General features: G+C 43.1%; 1 protein-coding gene across 13 annotated transcripts in view; it reads left to right on the top strand.

Moving 5' to 3' along the window:
- The first annotated feature begins 1,749 nt into the window (after positions 1–1,749).
- The window catches only part of LRRFIP1 (LRR binding FLII interacting protein 1), a 114,499-nt gene continuing 88,767 nt past the window's right edge, over positions 1,750–27,481 (top strand). For all 13 annotated transcript variants that reach the window (XM_050340042.1, XM_050340045.1, XM_050340040.1 and 10 more), the window contains exon 1: positions 1,750–1,884. In XM_050340042.1, the coding sequence (XP_050195999.1) occupies positions 1,795–1,884 (90 nt within the window). In that variant the 5' untranslated portion in view covers positions 1,750–1,794. The remainder of the gene's footprint in view (positions 1,885–27,481) is intronic.

Below are 27,481 nucleotides of genomic sequence, written 5' to 3'. Positions count from 1 at the left end.
TCCTCAAAGGGCAGGGGCAAATGTAAGGATAGGGGCTCAAGGAAGACGTTATGCAGAGCCTGAAAGGGTGATAGTGCTAAGCCAGGCCCTGGGGAGGTGAAGAAGGGAAGCCTGAGGGATATCTAGGAAAACCAGACCCAGCAAGGCTTTGCCTCCAGGGTGAGAGCTTAGTTTATGGCCCTGGTGTTGTCTTGCAGAGCAGGTCCCTTTTTATCCACTTGTGTGTGGTCAGAGTAAACTTGATGCCGAATGTGAGGATGTGATGCACGTTTTAATGCCCAAGCAAGGTGAGGTACTCATCCATCCACTTCTGCTGACAAAAAATCATTTCTTCCTTGTAAGATAAACAGTCTCAGGTGCATGGAGCAGCATCGATGCAATATCTCTACCCAGTTAATTTGAGGATGACCCAAATCTCAGGTGTTGCACATGAAAACTGCCAATATATACTGAGCAGGCAGGTGTTGGCTTTTACCTTTATCAAGTTTAAATCAATGGTAAAATTAAGCCATAAAGATTAAATGCAGCTTTCTGGTCAGAAGAGAGTGGGTGGATTTTGTAACCCTTTTTTTCTGTCTATGTAATAAGGTGAGCTTGAGAAAATACATTTTCCTTGTCAATGCAAATTAATTAAGCACTGATGTACTTGACACCAACACAAATCACGTCCACTTACACATAATAGGAAAATTCATTGCTGAAGAGATCCCACAGGGCTAGGAGGCTGTGTGAGGGTTCAGGGCATGAGGAGACACTTTTATATCCTGTTTCCCCCATATTTGTGGCAGAGGAACACCCCAGCTTTACCGCCAGTGAGGTTTTGATGCCTCTTTCCACGATTTCTGGGAAATTTACTGTGTCCAGTCTGGGCTCCTCAGTACAGGAGAGACATGGAGCGGGTTCAGTGGAGGGCAGAGAGGATGATTGGGGCACTGGAGCATCTCTCTCATTTGAGGAAAGGCTGAGGGAGCTGAGCCTGTTGAGCCTCGAGAAGATCCATGTCTGTCAGTATCTGCAGGGAGAGTGTCAGAGGATGGTCCAGGCAATACTCCGTGATGCCCAGCAACTGCCCAGGCAGGAACTGATGCTCAGGAATTTCCACCTGAACATGAAGAAGAACTTGTTTCTTGTGCAGGTGACCGCACACTGGAACAGATTGCCCAGAGAGGGTGTGGAGTCTTCCTCACTGGAGATATTCCAGAACCGTCTGGACACAATCCTGTACCATGTGCATCGGGCTGACCCTGCTTGAGCAGGCAGGCTGAACCAGATGGGACCTGCTGGTCCCTTCCAACCTGACCCGTGCCGTGATCCTGTGATGATGTGACTTTCCCACAGCTTGGTGGGGAGTCTGGGGACCCACCCCAGCGGGGAGAGCGTCCCCAGTGGGGCTGCAGGAGCAGGAAGGGGCGTGAGGGCAGCGGGCAGGGTCCCCCCGCACCTCGATTTCGGCGGGAGGAGGGTGGTGAGGGGTGGGAGGGCAGCGGGCAGGGACCCCCTGAACCCCTTTTTTATGGGGGGTAGGCAGTGAGGGCAGCGGGCAGGGACGTTCCGAACTCCCTTTTTGGGGGTGGGCGGTGAGGGCAGCGGGCAGGGACTCTCCGCACTCCACTTTCGAGGGGAGGGGGCGATTGAAGCGGCCCTGTCCTGCCCCTCAGGGCGGGGGGCGGCGGCGCATGCGCGGGGCGGGGGGCGGTGACGGGCGCGGCGGCGGAGGAGGGAGCGGGAGGGTCGGCCGGGGCTGGCGGGGAGTGGGAGCGGGAGCGGGCCGGCTACGGTGCCGCCGGGTCCGCCATGGGGACGCAGGGTGCCGGCAGAAAGCGACTGCCCAACCGGGAGCGCCTGACGGCGGAGGACGATGCGCTCAACCAGATCGCCCGCGAGGTGAGCGGTGGGAGGCGGCATCCCCGCTTCTCCCTTCTCCATCCTCCTCCCTCCCCTCTCTTTCCTCCCGGGCTCCCCCCAGCGCCGCGCAGGCGCCCCCGGCCACGGGCACCACGGCGGCTCAAGGGCGAGGGGAAAACCCGCCTTCACCTCCGCCTGTGTGACCATTGCTGGGCACCGCTCCGGCTCTCGGTGCGGGGAAGGGCGTGCGGTGCCGGAGCCACCCCCTCTCCAGCGCCTCCGGGAGGGGGTCATCCATCGTGTGCTGCTGAGAAACACTGAGAGTGGTGTTAAACCACTGAAAATAGGCCGCTCGGGTGTGTTACGGGTACTTATAAATCATGGAGTCGCAGAATGGTTGGGGTGGGAAGGGACCTTTAAGATAATCTAGTTCCAAAACACTGCTGTGGGCAAGGACACCTTCCACCAGAGCAGGTTGCTCCGAGCCCCATTCAGCCTGGCCGTGGACACTTCCATGGATGGAAGTGAAAAAATAAAATCGGAATACTGCAGGCTGATGCTGGGTGTAGGCATAATTAAACCCTCTGTCTTGAAAACTGACGTATATTTGTGCTGCTGACCACTAGATACTGCATTGTGCTCAACTTTAACTAGTTAAACCAGCTGATGGGTGGCTGCTTGCTACCTCCTTGTTCTTCTTGGGTGCAGTTGCATTAGTTCAGTGCTAACCAGAATGACGTGAATTCCTTTTTTGTCTTTACTGAATCTGACATGGGTTGTTCTGCATCCTTGGTCCCCCAGTCTTCCGATAGGAGAGATGGGCAACCCTAACCTGAGAGTGGGATAAGCAGCTCTGGGGTTTTTCTCTTGTACAGAACCTACAAGAAAGATGGAGAGAGACTATTTACAAGAGCATGTAGTGACAGGACAAGGGAAAACGTCTTCACACTGACAGAGAGTAAGTTTAGATTGGATATTTGGAAGAAATTCTTGACTGTGAGAGTGGTGAGGCACTGGCACAGGTTGCCCAGAGAAGTTGTGGAAGCTGCATCCTGGGAGCGGGTGGTGATCTGAGCAACCTGGTCTAGTGGAAGGTGTCCCTGCCCATGGCAGGGGTTTGGAACTAGATGAGCTTTAAGGCCCATTTCAACCCCACCCATTCTATGATTCACTGTGTCGAAGCTGCTCCAGGGTTGGCTACTTCCCCTAGTATGGGTTATGTGAGTCTCCTCGCCTGGTGTTGGTCTGACCCCAAGATGGGTTGCGAGATAAATCACTCTTCTAGAAGAGATTTTAAGTCTCTTGTGGTTTCCTTTCCTGAATCACAGTTGCAGCAGAATAAAGAATGATGCTAATATGTAGCTTATTTTTGGTGGCACTACCTGGTAGGTTGAGTTAGCTGTTGCATCAAGCACCATATTATCACTAATGCCTTTACTGTTCTTGTGTACCATTTTGAAGTGGTTTGTAGCATCACTGGAACACATGCAGTAGGTTGACTTTTGTGTGAGTGATTCAGATAACATGTTTCCAGAAGGCAGATTTTTGTGGCAGTATAATGAGAAGATGAGAAAGTTCCTGGGGATGGAGTTTGAGGTAGGAGGACAAGAATAACTCATTGTCTGGACATAAAATAGCAAGAGTGATTGTGTTGTCTGTTAGAGTTTGTGTCATGATAATATCCTAAGAGTTGTTTTGGGGTGAGAGTTTAAATTCCGTGACTGTGTCCTGGCTGTGCTGTCATTGGATCAAGGAAAACATCAGTTTGTAACAGGTGGCTTAGGTTATCCTTTGCACATTTTTCTCTCACTTTCTCTTTTCTTTAACTTAGATCTGATTTTCACTGCATTGTGCAGTGGTTTGAGGCCTCAAATATTGTGGTGTTTTGTGTTTTTTTTTTTTTTCTTCTCCTGGGGTTTGTTTAAAGGACAACTCCATTTGCTCAAAAAGCCCAACATAAGCGTGTCTTTTATCTTTTTCCCTTGAGTGCTAAAACTGTGAACTGCCAAGTTCAAGGTTCGGCATTTTCCCATATTATTTTAACTATTTACATTGCTCTCTCTGGGTTTTATGCACTTACGATTGTTTTGTTGCTTAACTGCCTGTTTTCCACACAAAGGATCTCAGATGATTGCTTCTGCATGATCTTAAAACTCTTAAAAAATGTAGATTAAACCTTTTGTCTCTTCCTAAAAGGGATGCTGATAGTCTTTGTGTTAAGAAGGGTATAAGGGTTACTGACATTTGGTCTCTCCCAGCCTTCCTCACAGGTGTTCAGACAAAGCTGGGACGTACACATTTTGTGTTTGAACATAGGTTTTGACTCCTCTCTTTCCATTGGTCCAGAAGCCAGGGGTGCTTGCAAGTTATTTGCAGATCCTAGAATCTCATTTTTCCTATGTTAAGATGGGAGCCTAAAGGAGCATCCAAACCAGACCGATCCATAGAGGTGCTTTTACCTTGGGATCCTGCGGAGTGAGCTGAAATATGTATATCTTCTCTCCTTTTGGTTTTCCACCAGAAAGATTGTGCTGCTTTGACACTTTCCAGTCTTATTTTGTGATTGTCGGTGTATCTTGACAAATCCACCGTTCTTGCCCTACTATGTGCTTCTATAAGGAGACAGTAAGGCTTGTGAGGACTCTCTTAAGCTCCTGCCATTTGAAGCATGATTTTTTTTTTTTTGAATTTGCAGCTGGAGTGTCTTGCTGTGTGTGTGCAGTCTTGCATAGACTGAGGGAGAGCCTGGTGTGGGGAGCAGGGCAGCCCTTGCCCTGCGGGTCGGCCTGGCGGGGAAGTAACTAAGAAAGCGGAAGGAAATTGTAAGAGTGAAGCACATTATAGTGACAAGGGCTTAGTAGCAGTATTAGTCACGTTAGCCACTAGTAGTAAGCTTTAATGTTTGAGGCAATTTCTGAACAAGATCAGCTGCAAGTAGTTCATCACCTTGTCTAGAGCTAATTAGAAGGGAGGTAGAAGGCACAGTGCTGTACCACTAAATCTGGCTACGGAGTTCCTGGCAGACGTGGTAATTAAGTGGATGGCAAATATGTAAATATAATTAACAGGAGAACACGGTGTGCTGGGTTTCTAACAGCCACAGACAGCTGCCACTCAGGATTTGCTGTACACACACCTGGCTTGTGTTACTGAGCTCGTTTTTTCCCCGGGTGTCAGCCCTTGCAGATGACAGTGAAGCCGATCAATGATCGGCTTCTCTGCTTTCAGATTCTCATTGACGCCAGTAATTATTCAGTGTTTAGGTCAATGGAAACTTTTGGGCTGTTTTGTTCCTCGGTGAGTACGTACCAGCAGTGTTTGCAAAATCTAGCAGTTTGATACTCCTCAAGGTCTGTGCCAGCACAACCAGTGGGAGTCGTGTCCGTGTACTGCGCAGTCATCTGTGGGGCTGGTGCATGCATGGTTCGGGAAGGCAGAGTCCTGGGCTGCTGAACCTTCCAGGAGCTGGTTTCCTGCTTGGATTACCTGGATTTGATATGATTACTTGAGACACTATTCCTAGGGGAATACTTTTGTTGCTAACTTCTGCTACAGTAATAATTGTTACACAAGCAGAAGGAGTTTTGCAAATCCAGCAGGGGACAACCATCTGTGTAAATAAGGTACTTTTCTCACAGGCAGGTAATAGTAGTTACTGGTTTTTGTTTTCTTGAATGAGGAGGAGAAGGTCAATTTCTTGTTTTTATTAGGAAAGTAATTGACACCTTGTTTTGCCACTGTTTTGCAAGCGTGTTATACTGCTCAGAAAAAACAATCCTGCCCTATGTCATCTCTTTGCTAGAAATCTTTTTCATCCATTATTTTATAGTGTAGAACTCCTTAGCTATTAATTAATTTGAAATTAGTAATTCAAGCAACATAATTTATTTTTATTGTAAAAGAAGGTAATGTTATGACAGTTGTGTCTTCATTCTTTGTACACTCTTATGTCGCTTTCAAGAATTGTCACCTATGTACTTGTACATATGTAAGTATTATTTTTTAAGTGACTGCAATGATCAGTTTATGGATCATTATTTTGGTTGTTTTATTGAAGTGTTTAGTTTGGGCATTAGCTTGTATGCCTAGTGATTCAAAAATTGAAATGTTACACTCCTGTGAGGAGCAAAACACATTGCTGAGTAGAAAAAGCTCAAAATGCAGGTGAAACCAACGAACCATTAAAATACTGATTACAGTAAGAAGGTATTAAGGAACTTCAAAAACCTAAGTTGGAGTTTTGGGACTAGTGAAGAGATGCTGTGATCACTGAACGTGAAATCTTTTTAATTGAGGGGATATTTTGGGGGAGAGATCTCTGGTTTATACAGAATTTTGGGTGACTTCCATATATAGAGATGGAAACAATTTGATGAAAGTTGAAGTTAAACCAAGCAGAATGGATATTTGTATATGCAAACACAAGCCTCTCAAACTTTATTGAACTGTTATGCAAACCAGAGCATTTAAAGCAGTGTGTTCCCTAAGGATATAGGAGATAAAGCACGTGTAAGATCTGTGTTCCTCTTTTATAGTGGTAGACCTGTTTTGAGCAGTATTTGGCATTACAGATGTGTGAAGGTTTTTGTAAGCCAGATGAATATTCCAAGAGAAACTCTCAGAAGCAGTTTGGCTTATGTAGCACCAGTGCTTGACTTATTTTTTTACTGCATTACTTTCTGCCTTTCTGAGGGTTAACATATGATGTGAAAAAGCGTGTCTGACTGTAAGTCTCCCTTCTAGAACAGAAAGTTATGAAAGCAAGGGATGTTCTCGGAGAGCTTGACTCAGCCTAGGTGACCTAAATATAGGAAGGAAGGAGGATTTTGTAGGCGATGCTTGCCAGTAGGGCATGGGGAATTGTTCCAAATTTGAGATGATTTTATGTAGCAAATATATTCTTCATCAAACACTCCTTTTTCGTAATGTTTTATGTCTGTATATCCAACAAATGGCATTGGCATCACTTACAATCTTTTCCAAAAGAAATGTGTGAAGGAGCAGCTTTGGAAGGTTTGGGAAGAAGATAAAAATCTTAAGATTGTGCCTGTTTCCCACTGCACAGCACAGTCTGCCTCACAGTATGCCTATTGGAACTTGAAATAATTAGTTGCCTGCCTTTGTGTCCGTGCGTGGCCTGAGTCCTCTTCAGCTGTTCTCTTGCTGTCCGAGGAAACAGCTGTTTAGGAACTGTGATTCCTGTTTCAGTCAAGCAAGAGACTACTGGTAGGATTAACAACATGGGAAGCCCAGCCCCTTTCTTTGCAAGCCCAGATGCTGAGCTTGGCTGCAGGATGAAATAGTAATCATTACTTCATCTAGAAGGATGTTTTTCCAGGCCTGTTGCTGAATGAAGTTGGAGCTCAGATGTACTTGCAATGCTTTCAACACTGTTCAGATTTTTTTTTTTTTTTTCATCCTTTAGTTGCAAGGAGCATAATCCACATAATATGTGGGGCTTGTGAAGCAAGGTATTTGTTCCTCCTGTCAAGTCAGCAGTGAATCTGTCTAGCTAGACAGAAGCACTCGTAGGCAATCCTTAAAATAGCAGCTCTGAAATATCAGCTGTTGTCTCGCTTGTGTTGAAATACTTTTTGGGGAAAAGCTGCCCACTGGAATGGTGTGGGGGGGATGGGGCAAGGGAGCTGCAGCAAGCCAAATTTTCCTTCAGAGAAGTCGTAAGGTGGCTTTGAGAGTTTATTTTAAATGCCAGAGATGCTTCTGAGAAGGGAAGGTGCATGGTCATTTCAATACCAGAAGCAGAGAAAGCTCCACGATGTCTTATGCTCTTGCTCATCCCTCTGAATCCACCAGAGATGTAGCTGGTCTTGCATGCAAAGAAAAATAGCTGCTTTTGGGCTTCCTCACATGGGAAAGATGAGGGAAGTGCTTAAGGGCTTCTCGTGGGAAGATATCTGTAACCATCTACTCCCAAGACACTCTCCTTTCCTTTCACCTTATTTCAGTTATGGAATAAGAAATGGGCTGTAGGACTTTCCCAGCTAGTGCTGGAAAAATAACTGGTATGTGCATTGAAATGAGAACATTGTGTTAGGCAAAAATACATTTAAAATACATCCTTATGGGCAGGCTTGGTGTAGAGTCTTGCAGTTGGTGTTAGCCAATTCCTAGTGAATGTATCTCTCACACCATGGGTAGCTGGAATGAGTTGTGGCACAGATCACTGCAGCTCAAGGGTATTGTGATCCCTAGATTCCAGCCTAGCATCTTTGTCCCTAATTTTGCTTTAAACTCTTAAAAGTAAGGTGCTGTAAGGTAAATTCCTCCTGGTGAAGAGCTGCTGTGTGCCACTTCATCCTGTGAGTAGCGTAACCTCTTATAGGAGAGTGAGACTAGTGACAGTATCCTCCTAAACTGAATAGTCTGATGTGCTGGAGCTCAGGTGTTTTGAGGATGGAGAACCACCGGTGTTGCTGGTGGGTTGCAAGAAGTGTAAGGCAACTCTCAGAGGCTTGGTAGTAGAAGATTTAACTGTTGAAACTGAAGCTTGATATGGCATAATAAATACTAAATAAAGCAATGCTTCACTGGTAGGCACGTGTTGGTTTTAATTATGCAGTGCTTGTGGTGTATAAATGACTTCAAGTAGCTGAATGATCATGTGACATAACTTTCTTGTATCAAAATGTGTAAGTTCTAGTCAGGCTGTTAAAAACTAATGATTTTTGGAGGCTACAGAGAGGCTACAAAAGTCGTATGTTCAGGGGCTGTGGAAAAACCACAGAAGTACCACTTTCCTGTTGGCAGGAATGTGCCATAACTCTGCCCACTGTGCTAGTTTGACAGTTGTCCTTACCCAGAGTACTCGCTGGTTAGACCACAACACCAAAGACATTTCCTATTAATATTTGGATGGTTTCTAATTCTGCCTTTAAACAAGTTTAAATAAGTGACATGAAGTGTGGAGGGCAACTTGAAGGGCAAGGATTGGGAAATATTTCCCTCTGAGCAGAGCTAGGAGCACTTTTATGGCCTAACCAGTAGAGAGTTTTGAGTGTTGGGAGGGGAGAAGACGCAAGCTGACTCTGACTAATGCTGTTTCCAAAATGGAGTGTTGCTTGTTTTGGGATGTGGATGCATGCCTAAACCAAAAACTGGGCAGAGAAGGGTGTATCCCTGGCTCAATGAAGCAGTGACTAGTATCTTCCCAAGATGAATTTGACTTGCACTTGACTTGACTTGCACTACAGCAATCTAACCTGCAATCCTGTGCTCTCTTCCTCCATCCCCTCTATGTTTCATGTTTTCCTGTGTGAAGTATGTGCCGCTTTAGGGTGTGGCATTCTGAAATGGGGGGAATGTTGGTCTTCAAATCCCTTGAAAAATGTGTGTTGGGTTTATCCTGAGGCATAAACATTTGAAAGTTTTAACAAAACTAGCTGTTTCTTGGTTAAGGAAGGATGGATTTTTTTGGGTTTTGAGCATACTTGTACATAAAGGGCACAGCTCTGTTCTAAAACTGTGAGTGACTAGTTCTGACTTGAAAGTTTCACTGAATACATTGAAATAACTTTTGTTAATTTAGGGACTTAAGATACTGTTTGGTGCCAACAAAAATGAGTGTCTGAGCTAATTGCTCAGAAATTGAAAATTTCTGACCTAGAAGTGGCACGTTGATTCCTTTGAGATGCACTTCCAGTGTGAAGTAGCCTGGGTGTGATCTGAAGAGAGGTGGATTTGTTCAGTCGCATCTGCTCTGCCCTTCTGTGTGCCTGCAGCCTGTGAGCCAACAGCTTGGCATGGACTGTGGGTTTATCCACCTAAATGCTACTGCAGCATTTAGGAGTTGAGCTGGAGACAAGGAAAGTGAACTGATTGTGCCAAATCCGAGCTATGTTCCAGTCTTGGATGTGGCAAGGAAGTCTCTTCGTTTCCCATTGCTTCTGGCTCCTTGCAGGGTTCATCACCACTCTGTCCTCCTTCCTGCATGTTGGTTTCTTTGCAAGATGAGAGCTTCTTTTGTCATACAGCCTAATCCTGACATTATACTTGTAAAAACACTGGATGCCTTCTAGTCCTCCAATGCTTTGTGAGCTCCTGTGCTCTGGAACAAAATACTTAGATTTTATTTTGGTATTATATGCTGCTGTATGAGAAATTGGAGTCTTTGGTAAACCAAAATTACCAGGTGTATCATCATGAACGTGTTCCTATTTTTAATACCTGATAATTAGGTAGGGCCAGTGCTTGTTATCATTGATGTGTGAAGAATGACACAAATGATACTTAGGCTTCAGAGCAACAGTTTTCTTTCCTCTGAGCTGTCGGAATGTTTATATGAATGAGAGTGGATTATTCGATCTGTATTCAAACTTCTATCAAAGAAACAAGCAAGATGGTATCTCCAACTGACTTCCTCCCTCAAAAACAGATACCTCAGAGCTGGGCTTTTCTTACCATAACATCATTACTTGCAGTTTTTGGGTGTAATTAGTGTCAGATTGATTTATCTCTCCCAGAACAGAAAGGCCTACTGGAAGAGAGTTCCACAAATACAGTTTATTTGCGTGTTTACTGGTTTAGCTGTTTGGGCAGTGGCTTGTGTTAATATTTTGTTAATTGTGTTAATATTGCCTGCAGTGATGCCTCTGTCCCAGTGGTGACTCTTTGCAAACCCTTCCTGCAGTCCAACAGATGCCCAGAGTGCAGATCTCTGCACAGACAGGGAATGTAAAGGAGTAATGTTTCTTCCCTCTTGGTTTCTGCTTTTGCGTATCTTGTGACCTTTCCCTTCGCCAGTATCTGGTTTAAATTTAATATTCTTTTTTTTTTTTCTTTACCTTCCTCCTTTGAGTACTTCCTACATCCCAAAATAACCTTTCCCTAATCCCACGTTTGAATACCATGTTTAGTTGGGTCTGTCTCTTTTGTCTGCCGTTGCCAACCCCTTCCAGTAGACAGAAACGTAATACCCGGGTATCTGGCACTCTAAAAGCTGGGTCAGGGTTTTAAACTCATTCCCTCAGGTCAGATGGATTTCAGGCATCCCCACTTGGGTCTTCTAATTATGGAGCGTTTATCAGCTAACATATTAGGATGACAGGAGAGCAAGGAAAGGCTCTTGGTGTGCTTTACAGGCAGAAGAATCCCTGGGCTCTGGTCTCCTATCGGACTCTTGTGGCTTCACATTTTTTCCCTTTTAAAACACATGTTGCTTCAGAGTCAGATAGTTCAGATAGGGCTGTTTTTATTGGTGCTGATATGCTACAGTCTTCACACAAGCCCATGAAATCATATTTGCTTCTGCTGACTATGAACACTAACAGAAAACAGCCTACTGGGTTGTTTTTTTTTTTTTTTTTTTTTTTTTTGGTTTTTTTTTAAATCTGTATTTCTTCTTGCTTCTCTCAGATTGTAATCTTCAAGTCCTTTCAATGGACTTGCTAGGAAAATATTAGATTTAATGTTATGTGTTTTTAGGAAATAAGTCAGTTAATATTTTGATGGTCTACAACCCTGTTGCTTTGCTGTGCAACTGTGTATTTCCCATAAACTGTTTTCCTTAAGTTGTTGGTTCTCCCATATGAAATGTGTGTGTGCTGGTCTCGGTTTTCTTCCTTTGCTGAATGCACTGCTGGGCTCTAACAGGATTTACATTGACAAATATGTTGATTCAACATCTGTTGAAAATGAAAGTGGGCTTCTGGGACATGTTGTGGGATACCCAAAGGTTGTGCTATTCCATTGTCTCTTAAATATGAAATTTAAATCTGCCCCGATGTGAAATGGGTACACTGAAACAGTGATGTGACCTAACCTTTAAATGAACTGTGGAGGAATCCAGGGGCTCTGGGAAATAGTGTGCTTGTGTGTGGATACAAGGGATAATGTCAGTGTTTTATTTATAGAGGGTTATACAGTGGGTTTAGTAATATTTGTCCATTCTTGTTTAATTACCCTGCGAAAAAAATCATTATTTGGTGAACTAGAGCAAGCAAAGAAAGGTTCTCTGTGTGCGCTGATGAAATGCTTTTGTATCACTGGTGGAATAAGTATAACCTGTCAGACTTAACAATTTTCAGGCAAGAGGGAACTTGTTGTCTACCCAAGCAAACTAGAAATTTAGCGTTAGAAAATAAAGATCAGTGGTTTTGTAGTGAGCTATACTCTTTTCAAAAATCCTCTTTTTTTTGGGGGAGGCTCAACCTGTTAATAGAGAAACAAGCTTCTTAGATTTGCATTACCTAGAGATACTTCTGGCTTAACAAGTCTGCTCTTTCAGTCTTCCCAGTGTAAAATCACTACAGTGTGCCAAAAGAATAGTCTTGGATAAGAGCTCCGTGAATACAGCCATCAGGTGTAAACCCCTTGTGTATAACATTTCTAAGATTGCTGAGTGCACCTCAGGAGCTGGTAGGAAACCTTAAGGGAATTGGGTTTTCATTGTAATTTCCTCTAATAGAATGTGATTCTCCAAGGGCTGAGCTGCTGCTGGCTTACCCTGTTCTCTCCCCGCTTCTTGTTACTTTGCCATTTTTCAAACACAGCTGTTCCTGACATTAAACTTACCAATCAACACAATTTGGGTGTTATGTGAGACTGAGGATAAAAGTCATAATTGTGTCTGCTGGGTGGTAATCGCTGTTGGGGAAAAATGGAGCAAGCAAAGAAAGGAGCTGAGCAGGGGAGAGCTGTCTCTGTCTTCTGCTGTTGATGTATTCCAAGTGGCATTATTTGATTCCCAGAACTCCAGTAAGTAACTGAGAAGGTTATTTTTCTGCTATACCACTAGATGAGGTGTGTGTGGCCTGGTAGTGTGTTTCAAAGTAAACTAATTTGTTAATGAGGGTTAGGACACGGATTCTCCAGGTAATCTGTTGTGGCTCAGACCCAGTTTGGATGCACTAATCCTGTCCCACCCCCACGCAAAAGCTGTCCAATCGTTTCTTAAACAATGTTGTTTTCTTAGCTTTAATCCGAGCTGATGGGTTGTGCAGCACCATCGCACCCTGGGCAAGTTGTCTTGGCATGTCCTGACTCTCTCCGGGAATTCCTTTTCCTGTGAGGGAATGGGTTATGGAATGATAGCAGCATGAGTGGGTGACTTCTGTCTACTGACCAGGTAAGTTTGTCTTGTAGATACAAATTTTTGAACTGGTTGTAAAAGTGAGATATAGGGCACAGTGTGATTTTTTTTTTTTAAAGATTTTTTTGGTTTTAATTTATTTTTTGACAGGTCTCTTGAAATGACCTGAGAAGTATGAATTTTTAAAACATTTTCTTTGTGAAATTTCCTGTGTGCTTTTCCTGCAAACTGAGGTGTAGAACTTGGCTCCCCTCCTGAAGAGACGTGCTTAGAGCACCGTTGCTGAACGTTTGAAGTTTGATTTTTTGTGCTTGAAGGACAGAAAATCCAGTAAAGCACGGTGTAGTAGAAACTGTTATCCATACTCTACAGTGTACAGCTGTACTAGCAAGAAAAGGCAGTTTCACCAGGCTTTTTTTTAAGGTGGTGTCTCTGGATATAGACACTTTTCCTTAAATCAGATTTTTCAAGCAGGTTTTGGCATTTCCTTGGTGGATGTTACAAATGGAGAGTTCCAGCCTGTATTTGAAGTGTCCTGGCTTTTTCATGAGAATATGGGTAGCCTGAGGGAAAGCTGTGGGCTGTTTGTTGTAGCAGAATATCTGAATTATTCAGAAACAGTCTCTCTGCAGGAAGTTGGTACAATTTGAAGAATTCCATGCAACTCTTTCCCACCTGGCTCTCCCCAAACCCTTTTTACACAGAGGAGTCATCCACTGCTTAACAGAAGTATTTAGTGGTGAGGGGCATGAAAAATCACAATTCTTGCAATAGTTCTCTTGCATATGCTGAATTTTATTTTTACAAGAGTTCTCTTGTATATAGTGAGTTTGAAATGTGGTGTGCTTTATATATAAAATCAAAATAATCCTCTCTGGTGACATCTCTTGTAGAGTCCTTCATACAATTTGATTTATGTACTAGACTTCTGATCTTCTCCAGTGCTTATGATGACACCGGGGTCCTTCTTTTAAATTTCATATAAAATCGGTGCAGTTGAAGAGGGCGACAAACCAGTGCCTGGCAGCTTGTGACCCTTACATGGTGTCCAACAAAACATCATATTGTAAACATAATAAAACGGTCTAATAACAAATTGCTTTATTAACCCTAATCAGTCTAAAGAGCTAAATTTAATTAAATCTGCTTGTGGTTGAGAACCTTCCACTCGGGGAAGGTGCACTAAAGGTCGTCTCCCATTTTGAATTTTAACATTGCATGTAAAAGTTTGTTTTGTCTTTCATTTGCTTGAAGTCAGGTAGGAATGTACCTTTAGGGATTTATTATTATTAATTATTTGAAGAGCTCTGATATCCGTGACTTTTGTGACAGAAATTAGAGGTATACCTATGAGGCGTGAGGAGATAATTTGTCTATTAGATGTGTGTAGTTGTAGATATTTATAGTCACTGAAATGAAAGTTCTTTGTAAAGAAAGATTGAACCCTTTGTTCTGACTTGATACTTGAATGTTTCTGTTTTGAACTCCCATTTATGAAAGTACTTACCTCTAAACAGGAATTTGCTTTTTAAATACCTTGGTTTTTAGGTCAACCCTTCCCAGGGAAAAAGGTACTTGAGTGAGGAAGAAGGAGAATACCTTCTTTCAAATACATGGCTAGGAAAGGAAAGTGCACCTTTTTCACTGCTAGAAAGTTGTCTTGGACTTAATGTTTTTTAAAGGGTACTCAAACAATATTGAGTGTCTGCATTTTTTAATGGCTTCTACAGCATTATCCCTCGTTTTAACATTTTTAAATTAATTAATTAAATTTTGGAAGTAGGCTATGTCTTACCATGACAACTTCAGGAGCTGGAGGCAATTGTGCAGCAGGAAGGCTATGATGTAGTCGCCATCACAGAAACATGGTGGGATGACTCGCATGTCTGGAGTGCTGCTATGGAAGGCTATAAGCTCTTCAGGAAGAACAGGCAGGGGAGGAGAGGTGGAGGGGTGGCTTTATATGTTAGAGACTCTCTGGACCCTGTTGAACTTGAGGTCAGCAACGATAAGGTTGAGTGCCTGTGGACCAAAATCAGGGGGAAGACCAACAAGACTGACATCATCATGGGTGTCTGTTACAGACCGCCCTACCAGGATGATGAAGGGGATGAATTATTCTACAAGCAGCTGGTGGATGTCTCGAAATTGTCAGCCCTTGTCCTTGTAGGTGACTTTAACCTGCCAGATATCTGCTGGGAGCTCAATACTGCAGAGAAGAGGCAGTCTAGGAATTTCCTGGAGTGTATAGAGGACAATTTCCTTCATCAACTGGTAAATGAACCTACCAGGGGTAAGGCCCCGCTAGATCTGCTGTTTACAAACAGAGAGGAGCTGGTGGGAGATATAGTGGTTGAAGGCCGCCTAGGAAATAGTGATCACGAAATAATAGAATTTTCAATACTCAGAAATTCAAGGAGAAACAACAATAAAACCTCTACGCTGGACTTCCGGAGGGCAGATTTTGACCTATTCAAAAGTCTAGTCCAGAGCATACCCTGGGAAACAACCCTTGAAAACAAGGGAGTCCAGGAGGGATGGATGTGCTTCAAACAGGAAGTTTTGAGTGCACAGGAACAGGCCATACTGGTGTGCCGAAAGGCAAGCCGGCGGGGAAGACAACCAGCCTGGTTAAACAGGGAGATTCTGAAGGAAATCAGGGATAAAAAGAGAGTTTATCGACTATGGAAGAGAGGGCTGGCTACTTACGAAGAATTCAGGAAGACAGCTAGATCATGCAGAAAGAAAATCAGGGATACAAAAGCGCAATTTGAAGTTAAATTGGCCACTTCTGTTAGGGATAACAAAAAGTCCTTCTATAAATACATTAATAACAAAAGGAGGGGCAAAGAAAACCTCCATTCTTTGATGGACTCGGAGGGAAACATAGTTAATAGAGATGAGGAGAAGGCTGAGGTACTTAACACCTACTTTGCCTCAGTTTTTACCAGTAAGACAGGTGGCCCTCAAGGCAACTGGCCTCTGGAGCTGGTAGACAGAGAGAGGAAACCAAATAGCCCCCCTGTATTCCAGGAGGAAATAGTTAGTGACTTACTGAGCCACCTGGATCCTCACAAGTCTATGGGACCAGATGGGATCCATCCTAGGGTAATGAGGGAGCTGGCAGAAGAGCTTGCCAAGCCGCTCTCCATTATCTTCCAACAGTCCTGGCTCACTGGGGAGGTCCCACATGATTGGAAGTTGGCAAATATCACCCCAATCCATAAAAAAGGCTGCAAGGCTGACCCTGGTAACTACAGGCCTGTCAGCCTGACCTCGGTGCCTGGCAGAGTTATGGAGCAGATCATCCTGTGTGCAATCACACAGCAGCTACAGGATGGACAAGGGATCAGACCCAGCCAGCACGGGTTTAGGAGGGGCAGATTCTGTTTGACCAACCTGATCTCCTTTTACAATCAGGTGACTCACCTGGTAGATGAGGGGAAGGCTGTGGATGTGGTCTATCTGGACTTCAGCAAAGCCTTTGACACTGTCTCCCATAATATACTCCTGGAAAAGCTGCAGCCCATGGCTTGGACAGGGGCACTCTCTGCTGGGTTAAGAACTGGCTGGAGGGCCGGGCCCAGAGAGTGTTGGTGGATGGGGCTGCATCCAGCTGGCAGCCGGTCACCAGTGGTGGCCCCCAGGGATCAGTGCTGGGCCCAGTCCTGTTTAACATCTTTATTGATGATCTAGATGAGGGGATTGAGTCCATCATCAGCAAATTTGCTGATGACACCAAGTTGGGAGGGAGTGTCAACCTACCAGAAGGCAGGAGGGCTCTGCAGAGGGACCTGGACAGACTGGAGAGATGGGCTGACTCCAATGGGATGAAGTTCAACAAGGCCAAGTGCCGGGTCCTGCACTTTGGCCACAACAACCCCCTGCAGCGCTACAGGCTGGGAACAGAGTGGCTGGAGAGCAGCCAGGTGGAAAGGGACCTGGGGGTGCTGATCGACAGGAAGCTGAACATGAGCCAGCAGTGTGCCCAGGTGGCCAAGAAGGCCAATGGCATCCTGGCCTGGATCAGGAACAGTGTGGCCAGCAGGAGCAGGGAAGTGATCCTTCCCCTGTACTCTGCGTTGGTGAGGCCGCACCTTGAGTATTGTGTTCAGCTCTGGGACCCTCAGTTCAGGAAAGATATTGAGGTGCTGGAGCGGGTCCAGAGAAGAGCAACCAGGCTGGTGAGGGGACTTGAGCACAAGTCCTATGAGGAGAGGCTGAGGGAGCTGGGGTTGTTTAGTCTAGAGAAGAGAAGGCTTAGAGGTGACCTCATCACTCTCTTCAACTACCTGAAGGGAAGTTATAGCCAGGTGGGGGTTGGTCTCTTCTCCCAGGCAACCAACAACAGGACAAGGGGACATGGGCTCAAGCTCTGCCAGGGGAAGTTTAGGTTAGATGTTAGGAAGAAATTCTTTACAGAGAGGGTGATCAGGCATTGGAACGGCCTGTCCAGAGAGGTGGTGGATTCACCATCCCTGGAAGTTTTTAAAAAGAGATTGGACATGGCCCTTAGTGCCATGATATAGTAATTAGAGTTGGATCAGGGGTTGGACTTGATGATCTTGGAGGTCTTTTCCAACCCAATCTATTCTATGATTCTGTGATTCTATAACTTAAGTCAAGCATCACAACACACTGATTTTCCTCCTGCTGTCAACAAGCTGTGGGATTGAGGATCAAAACTGTTGCAATGAGTTCTTGTTATCGATAAAATAATAATTATTTTGACTCCCCAACAGTCTAAATAGAATCAACTGCTAGTGTCGGGTCTGTGTAACCTAGTTCGGTTATGCAATCTGGTGAAGTCAGGCTGACACGAACAAAGTCAAGTGTTCCCTTTGAAAGAACGTACTGTGTAGCACCTGAGATGAGGAGTAACACCGTGCTCAACACTCAGTGCTTCCCAAATGCTGGGGAGACACATGCTGAAGAAGAGAACAAGCGTTCTGGAAAACAGATGTGTAAAAATCCGTCAGTAGGCATTACAAAAATTTGTTTCACTGAGCTTTTGACATTAAACCTCAGGAAGTTTCAAGAACTTACACCATGGGTGTTGCAGGAAATCCTGCCTAGCAGCCAAAAATCCAAGTGTCACGTCGGGAAGGCCTGCAGAGTTTTATTAACTTTGTTGTACATAACTGTGTTGTGCTAGTGTTGTAACTGTGTTGTGTTACAGCTGGAAACCTTCAGTGTATTTATTTCTGTGTGGGATAAAATCCATACTCTTCTATCATTAAATGCATGATGGTTTCTTGGGTGTAATTTTTAATATGCTGTTCTTGAAAAAGAAAGGATTGGGGAGGTAGAGAGGAAGGAAACAAGGCCACACAGGGCAAAGGTGTGGTGCTGTTATGGAGCAAAGGAGCAGCTGACAAGGTCTGATGCTGCAGCCTGGGATAGGAGGCAGGTAACCCTCTCTACAACTTTGTAACTCCTGAAGTATTTTGTCTGCTTCTGTACTCAAATCTTTATTTCTACTGCTTTGAGTAACATGCTTTGTGAAAGGTTTTTTGGTATCTCAAGGAAATTCAGTAATGAAGTGTAATTGGTAGGTGTGATGAGTTTTTCCAGAGACTGTGTGAACTCTTGTTCCTCGAGAACATTATGAGGTGCTTTGGTTGTTTGGACGTAACTCCAAAGAGGGATTTTTTTTTTTCCTTATCCAGGAGAACTTGCATCCAGCGTCAGGCAGGCCATATTATTCAGACATACTGTACACCAGACAGCCAGTTTATATGTAGAAGCATCAGACTTCTAGTACTCTCTTTAACGTGCTAAGCTTGACAGAATTCCATCTGAGATGCAATAAGTGATTACCCTGGCTGGATTTGCTAGGTGAAGAAAAGAGGGAAAGTGTGGTATGGCAAATAAGGAAAATAGAGATAATTAACATCATATGTTGAATTGTTTCCTTCAAAATATTTTACATGCTTTGAAAATGGCTAATAAAGTAGTTGTTTGATTTATTGGTTTGTTTTTTGTCACACCATCTTCAGCTTGCTTTTGTTTCAGCTGTACAGCAGGAATGCAGGCAGGCTGGGTGCAGAAAGATGTACTATTCATTTAAACCGTGACAATTGTGTAAATGGATTTAATTTCCAATTTTGTAGCATTGCAGTGGGTTCTTTGTGAAGTGTGACCTTATTGTACAGGGAACACCTTGGGAAGAACAGAAATGAGATTTGTTTTGTGTAACATCGTGGGTGTTGTTGATAGTCTTCTGTGCTCTTAGTTATTAATTTGAAATAGCTTTTCTTGCACAATAGTTTTTGAACTATTTTTATAGTGCAGGAAAATACTTAAGCAGGCTGGGAGTCGGCAATAAATATTTTTATTCCCTAAAGTGATGGCTCTCGGCCAACTTCTGTACTCTTACTCATCAGCTGCTGTCTTAATTCTGCTGAATTCAAACTTTTTTTATCTCCAAGACGCAGAAAGAATTATTTATGCATAATTCTTACTCCTGAGTGTTGTTTCATTAATGAGATGCTGTGATTCCTTGATTCTTGAAGGCAGTTCATTGAGGAGCTTGGCTCTCTTGTGTGACCCCATGCAGCTCAATCAGTAGAGATGTTGGCTTCAAAGTGTCCTTGCTTCTTTCCCAAGTTTTATCAGAGATGGAAACCCTTGAAAGATTGTACAGCTGGCAAAGCTCAGCACAACATGTTTTTTTCTGTAAGAAATAAATGAAATCAAACTTTCATGTAAAGGTCTCTCTTTAATGAAAGATCTCCAGACTGAGGGCAGAGTCTGAGCACAGCAATGAATTGTCACTGTATGGTTTATCTCCTCATCCTGTTTGGTTACATGTGCTGTGAGATTATGCTACATAAAACTGTAATCCCAAGACAGAAAAACCCACACACTTAAAGCTTCCTAGAAGTTTGTCAGTCAGTGCTTATTTTAGAAATGGCTAATTCAGGGACATGAGAGAAAAATCATGATACTGCCACCAAACGCTTCCGTAGTCAGATGTCAAAGTGCTCTGTGTTTGTTTTGCTTGAATGCAATTTAATGTTGCTACTTTTAGAAGATAATCAATGTTCTGTGCCACTGCTTTCTCATTTTCATGCATCCCATGCTGGCATCAGCTCTCCTCATTATGGAATATGCTAAGCTCATGAAATCCAGAAGTTTTAGTGGTCTTTTTGGTGACGCTGAAGCAAAGTGCATAAAACAAGAGAAAACAATTTCATTTTGTTGTTTGGTGGCTTTTTCTACCATCACATTGTTGGAAATTCCAGGGGAAAGTGTTATGGCTGGAATGGAAAAGGGGAGTGAACTTCCTTCACTTGGACATTGACTCAAACCAGGAGTGATCCTGGCAAAGAGCCATGGGAAAATCGGTGCTGCTGTGGCAGTCAAATGCTGCAGTGTATTGAGGGGGGAAAATAAATTGATCATGGAAAGAGGAGAGGATAAAAAGGAGAGAGAGGCATCTTATATGTTAAATATCTTTGACAGCAAATTGTTGGTGTTGATTTGAGCAGCTCCTTGGAAGTTGTGGTGTTGTTATGGAGGGGGCACGATACTGTGTGTCTGTCCAGGTAAAGCAGTGGCCCTTCGGTGAGACATGGGGGGAAAACACTGCTTGAGCCTTGTCTGACTTGCACAAGCATGAGAACAGAACCCAGTTATGGTGCATCTTTGTGCCCCTTTTCTTAACTCCCAAGCAGTTGCTTCCCTCACCTTGCTGTTTCCTGTTGTTGGAGAGGTAAAACAATGCTGTCTCTGGCACAGCTTTCAGCCTGTGGTTTAGCTAAGTAGATGTCCTAGGAATGAGCTTCCTGCCCCAAGGTTCTACCTTCTTCCCCTTCAAGCTGACTCACATTTGATCAAATGGCAAAGTTAACCCCTTAAAAGAGAAAAAATGACTTTTCTGTGAATGCAGAATGAGGGAAAACTGCTGCCTTTTTTTTTTCCTTTTTTTTTTTTTCCTTTTTTTTTTTTTTTCCCATTTGGGGTTCGGGTTTTGCTTCGGTACTGGAAATGTACTGAGCAGTTACTCAGGATGAAGTAGGTCAGGTTGTGAACTGGCTCAGTCTCTCCAGTTCAGGGGTCACAAAGGTTTTCTACTTGTGTACACTGCTGGCTATTTTTCCATTCCATTCTGCAACAGGTTAGAGATCTTTGGCAGATTTTCCGGATTCAGCCTTTTTTTCTTTTTCATTTGGAAAATCTGTCTTTTCCTGACTGGATTTGCCAAGATAGGAAGCCAAAATTGAAGGATTACTGACATAAACTGACTGGAACGTTAACTTTGATGCAGCCAGTCCTTCACCTATCTCCATGGCAGGATGGTTTTAATCTAGTGTTGGTCTTTAGCATCTGAAATTTATTATAAAGTGATTACATTGGATGGAATTGCACTTCAGAAACCACAGTCTGAGTTCAGCAAAAATTGCATGGGACCTACTTTCCGTGAGTATTAAGCTCCCTGGTGTAACAGATGTTGTATTATGATACTTCTAGAGGACAGGGATGTATTTAAAAGCAATATGATTTATTAGTCAAACCTAGAGAAAATGAGTTTCTGTGCTTGGCAGTTGTTCTTCTCTAATGCATCTTCTCCAGTACAAATTGGAGAAATTGTGTGTGTGTGTCCCAAAGGTTGCCGAGTTCAAACTACGTAACTTTTAAATATTTAATCTTGGAGAAGAGAATCAGTAGGACATATGAGTTAATGACTGAGGTGAAAAAGTAGGCAGGACAAGCCAAAAGATTCTTAATAGTTTTGACTGCTTTTGTATGTAGTGTACCTTTTATCAGAGTGTTTGGACTGGAATCACTTCCTCTCATCCAAGATTTTTGGCTTCCTGGCTCTTCACTTGATCTGGTTGCAGAGGCTTTAGACCATAATTCCTTAGCAGTTTTTTGAAAAGAAGAGCTAGAAGAGCATCCTGGTGAAGTTCAGGGGCAGAACTATCACTTCATCTGTTCCTCCCGCTCTCAGAGACACCAAAGTGGACATGTGAGGTGTGTGCAAGCAAAGGGGGCCAGCAGAGCTCAGTTGATGGCAACAAATGACATCTCTGAATGGGCTGAGAATTCTTGTGTACACCTACTTCTGGTAAAAAGTCTTAGTAAAACAGTGAAAAACTAGGTTAGAGCTTTGCATTGTGACTGCAGTGGGGACTTTCCCCTAGGTAGGAAGGCTGAAAGCTTAGCTAATTCATTTTAGAAGATTATGTTGCAATCTCTTGCCATCTGAAGCTAGAACTTTGACAAAAATGACATTGAAAGTGACAGCTGAGAGCTGAAAAATTCACACACCCTAAAGAGGGACATGTCATGCTTGTTGCTGTTCATGTGCTCTAAATGGCTTATGCAGGATTCCCTGAAGACATGTCCCTGCTTCACAGTGTGACATTAGTGTTACCACATGGTTGAACCCATGTTGTAGTTTTGCAGGTTTGGTCTTTGAGAGTGAAGTCTGCTTGAGAGTAAATCTGTGCGTAACAGCTACAATTAAACCAGCCTCTGTGCTGCCAGTTTGAGACCTCTCTGTGGCCTCCCTCTTTGGCAGCTTTAAGTCTCCACCGTTTCTCCTCCTCAAAGGTTGCAGCATCTACTTTTCCTGTTCTGTCAGTCCTCCTCTAGACCCCTGATGCCTGCAGTTGTTCAGATGTCACTTGAGGCTAGAGCTTACCTGAAAACTAATTGCTGCAAAATGTCACTTGAGGTCTGAGTCTAAATACATGCCTAAGTCTGAATAGAGGAAGTATGGCATTCCAAACAGGTGTGGAAGTAGAAAGATTCATACAAAAGCTTAGGAGAAGTGTTAGTTCCTTCTGATGCTTTCTCAAAAGCCCATTTAATATCTCCACATGAATTTTGGGATTTGCTGGAACAGGAGGGAAAATAGACTCACAGCTGGATGATGAAACTTGTCTACAAAGATGTTCATGCTTACCTGTTTCAGCTGCTCATTGTGTTGGGTGAAGCAGTTCCATCATCCTGGGCAATTCAGTATGACAGATTATCAAATTGATTCTTTAAAGAAAAAAACAGAACACACCCCCCCCCCCCCAATAAAAAAAAATTACTTGGGGCTTTGATTTGTACTGGTAGTTATGACTAAAGACCTCTCTGACTCTTATAATTAACGTTAATAACCTTTTAAGTAATCTCCAAATAGAATTAAAGGAAATTACATGTTAGAGAAGTAAAGATTAAGTGGCTGTGTTGGTGAGGACTAAAAGTCTCTAGTGGAACTCTGATTTAAAAACAAGACCTCATAGAGAAAGTGGCAGCTGTCTGGCAAGGATTTTATTGATACTTCTGGTTTGAGGAAATATTGTTTATATACATTACGCATAAAAATTAATAATTGTATTGAATAATTTCATAATAGTAAATATACTGTGTGCATAGTCATGTAAATAGTGTTGGTTTTTTGGAGCGTAAACAATAATATTAAGATTATTGTTTATTCTTTGTAAAACTGTAGCTTTATAGTAATAGAATAGAATATCTCAAGTTGGAAGGGATCATCAAGTCCAGTTCCCAGCAAATGTTCACCCAGAGCATGGTGGGCCATTGGAACACTCTCCCCAGGGCAGTGGTCACAGCCCCAAACATGCCAGAGCTCAAGGAGTGCTTGGACAATGCTCTGGGGCACGTGGTGGGACTGTTGGGGTGTCCTGTGCAGGGCCAGGAGTTGGACTCGATGATCCTTGTGGGTCCCTTCCAGCTCAGCATATTTTATGTACGTGAAGTCCTTGTGTGTCTAAGTCCTTAAAATTGCTTTTTGTGGTGGTGTCTGGCTTCACAACACTCAGCTTTTAATGGCATTGAGTTGAAAGCAGCTTTATATTTTATCTTTCAAGACTTTGTGTGCTTGACAAAAGGGGCTAGAAGATCCCACATCTTCGACAGGTCCTCTTGTGATCCACTAGGTGGGGGAATGGAAATTAGTCTCTAAAATGAAACCAAACTTTCAACCAACTTCTCTCCTGCCCTTCTCCTGGTATGGATGTGTTCCATAGTCTTCTCTAAGTGTGGACAAGCAGAGCCTGCCATTAAAGAACTGTCATGCCAGGACATACTGGTATTGGCTGATATTGCCGATCTCTGCTTGGATGACTGAAGACCTGAAGGATCAGTTCATGTTGAACCTGCTCTACCCTCCCTTCTCCTGTTGGATGGGAAGGGTGAGAATACCTTCCCTGCCGTCATTCCCATGCACGGACGCGAACAAATAAGGAAGGGCTGTGTTACAGGCTGGAGTTATGGGAGTTATTTGGAGATGGCCGAGCTGGTCGACAGCTGCAGCCTCTGCTCGCATGTGGATGGTTTGCTTTTGGCCACAGTGCTTATTTTAATGAACTCCATCTGCAGAGAGCACAGTCCATAATAGAAAGCAGCTTGCTGGACTGATGGTGCAGTATGGATGCCGTGAGTTGTCCAGTCTATCGGGTTGCAGATGAAGGTCAAATATGAAAAGGAGGTAGATACCTTTTGGTTTAGTGCAGAGGCAGTTTCCAAAATGTTAAAATTTTGCCTGAAAAGGAAAGAGACTGGGAGGTGGGAGAGGAGGGTGAGGCAGCAATCACTTACAAAGAGCTGACATTTTTCTGAGAGAGGCGGCTCATAATCTCTGAAATTTATTTTGGAGTTAAATCCTTGGGGTTTTGTTGTTGGTTGGTTTTAGTTTTGGGGTTTTTCCCCCCTCCCTTCCAAACTTCATGATGATAGTGGCTTACCATTTGGGATTTTCCTGCTGTTGAAAGTGATTTTCTTTCTGGAGTCTATAGTTTTATTCAGACAGTATCTTTGTGTAGAAGCTCAATGTCCTATCCATCAAGGTCTTGCTAAGATAAATGTGACAAAGGAAGCACAGAGTGGGATCACTTTAAGGTAAATTCCATCCAAAATCAAAGAACTTCTCTTAAAACAGAAAGAAGAAAAGAGACATAAGAGAAAGAACAAAATCAAAACAGAAATAAGAGAAAGAACTTTCAGATTTGTTAATAAGACTTAAATGTCACTATTTTTAGCTGCTTTACTCAGGTAAAGTTGTGTCTGCCTGAGTCTAAATATATGAAGTATGGCATGCAAAGCCATAGCTGGCTTACTGGGAAAAGATGGTGTAGCATATTTTCCTTTTCCTCTGCCCATAGGTTGTATGTAAATCCTCAAACAGCTTCCCATCCCAAAAATAAGGCTGTATAAATATCTGAGCACATGGAAAAATACCTCTCCTATTACTACCACATTAGAAATTAGAAGAATTAGTCAATTTTAGACACTCAGTGGGGACTTCTTAAATTAGTAACAATTCTGTGAACACAGATATCCAGGTTTCAGGCAGATTTCTGGAAGTGAAGTGCTGGCACATGCACCGAAATAACCGTTAATAAATAGTATTTCAGAGGAAACGTTTGTCTGAGGGCTTGTAACAACTTCCAACAGCTGATGTTTTTCAACCAGAAGTATGCCAAATTAGGTAATTTACGTTACTTTTTTGCTCTTTTGTATCCCACTTGCTTCTCCTTGGATTGCAGCATTGACAGAGAGAATTCCTAATTTAATCTGTGACTGTCTGAATGCATAAATTAGTCACCTGAATGCTTTCAATAATCCTAAAATGATACTGTGGAAGGGAATTAATGCCTTAGGCTGCCATTGGTGGGATCTGTTAACTCTCCTCTCCAGCTGTCAGGTCTGTATTGATAAGGAAGGTGCTGTTGCAATTGGATGCCTGCGGAAACAATTAGGGTGGAAGAGATGCAGGAAAGAAACTCGACTGTTCCATCTTGGGAGGGTTTGCTGATGGAGGCTTCTTGGTGCCTCCTTTGGACACTTTCTAATAACTTTATGTCCTCCTTGTGTTGAGGTGCCCAAAACAGCCCTCAGGGCTCTCAGTGATCTCAGTCTTCCAGGCAGATTTGTGAGTAGTCTGCTAATGCTTTTCCTGTTAATGAAAAGTTAATCACCACCTACTCCCTCCAAAGCCCGTGGAAGGAAGAAAGGGAGAGTATTTTACAACTTTTTCTGATTAACATAAATAAGAAGGTGCTAAAATTCTGGATATGACAACTTGGCCATGTCTTGGCCATGCACCTGAGGTATTTCATCAGTTTAAGGTTAAACATGAGTTTAGTATCTTAATCACCAAAATACAGGATATTCATTCCTAGATTTTAACCACAAAACCCTTGCATTCAGTTGAGCTGTTTGTCTCTGGAGTGGCTGAGTCTCATTTCTGTCAAAGGAAGTGAAATTTAGGCAGATGCTGTTCTTTTTCTAGTGGAATCAAGAATACATTTCTGTGTCTCCGGGCAGCTTTTTACAGCATATGCAGCTTTCATCAATTCCAGCCCTGAAGTTGAGAATAAAAACATTCTTTCAGGTGAAATCAAGTGTTCATGAAGAATTTAGCCTGTGTAGATTTTGCTCTGTAGGACTGAACTTCTTCCACTGCTCCCAGGACTGTGAATCTCATGGATGCTTAGACAGTGTGGGTGAAGGACTGACTTTAGTTGGTTGTTTTTGTGAGCTTGTCCTTTTTCTGTTTGTAATAAACAAACACTCCGCTCAGGTATGTGAACAAACAGTGTCAGCTGATAAATATGAAAACTAGTGCTACACATGGGATGAGAATAAAGGGATTTTTACTGGGCTAACCAGGATTTTGCTGGACATTTGCACAGATCCTGAGCTTGTGTTCCCTGAATGCTTTAGGTAAATGACTCTTGCAGGTTTGCATCCATGAGATTGAAAACCTATTTAAAAGTATCTAACTCCAAGGAAAATGGTTCCTATCTAAAAGGTTGATTGTCATAATTTCCAGCCTGAGCACTTCTTGGTGACAAGAAGAGAATTGGTGGTTTTATATTTTAAAGTAACGAAAATGAGAACTTCTCAGTAAATTTTTGTATTTCAGTTTCTCTTTGAAAAGGCTTCCTAGAAAGCCCAGTAATGTGTGGATGGACCATTGCTTGGGAAGCCGGGACTGAGAATGCCTGGGGGAAGTGCAGTGTGAATCTAATGGAATGGTCTTTGAGTGCTTTAGTGAATGCATTTGAAGGATAAAGAAAGCACCAGAACTGTGCTGAATTCAGGATGAAACGCCCCTGTAGCATAAAGGGTTTAAATGCCACTGTGAAACATAAAAGTCTGATTTAAGGAGAAAAGACTATTTTTATATAACTTGTGTGTTAGAAAAAGCGCGGTCACGCACTGTCAATTCTGATGCTTCTTTAAGATCAGGAATATAATATTCTACTTATATTTAGCAGAACTCTGGCTCTGTATAGACACTGAACATTTGCTCTTATTGTTAAGACTGGGCAGTTCTGTTGGATTCAGAACAGTGATGGTGCTTTGTGACAATGAAGGAATATGAAGTTGGGGAATTCAGTACTGTTCATATTAAGACAACATAGAAAAGCCCATAAAAAACTCCTAATTATTATGTTTATAAAGAGCATGGATACCTACTAGACAGGAAGGAATCTAGTTTTGGAGAGTGATGTATGCTGTGAGGAACATGCAGCTTTCCAGAGTCCTGTTTTGGCTTTCATGTCATCAGAATGGCATTTGCCAGTGGTGAATGCATTTAATGAAACTAATTTTAGACCT

Source organism: Myiozetetes cayanensis, unplaced genomic scaffold (genome assembly GCF_022539395.1).
Source record: "Myiozetetes cayanensis isolate MyiCay16 unplaced genomic scaffold, myiCay2020 scf9, whole genome shotgun sequence".
Taxonomy (NCBI): domain Eukaryota; kingdom Metazoa; phylum Chordata; class Aves; order Passeriformes; family Tyrannidae; genus Myiozetetes; species Myiozetetes cayanensis.
This window is presented reverse-complemented; position numbering and strand designations above follow the sequence as displayed.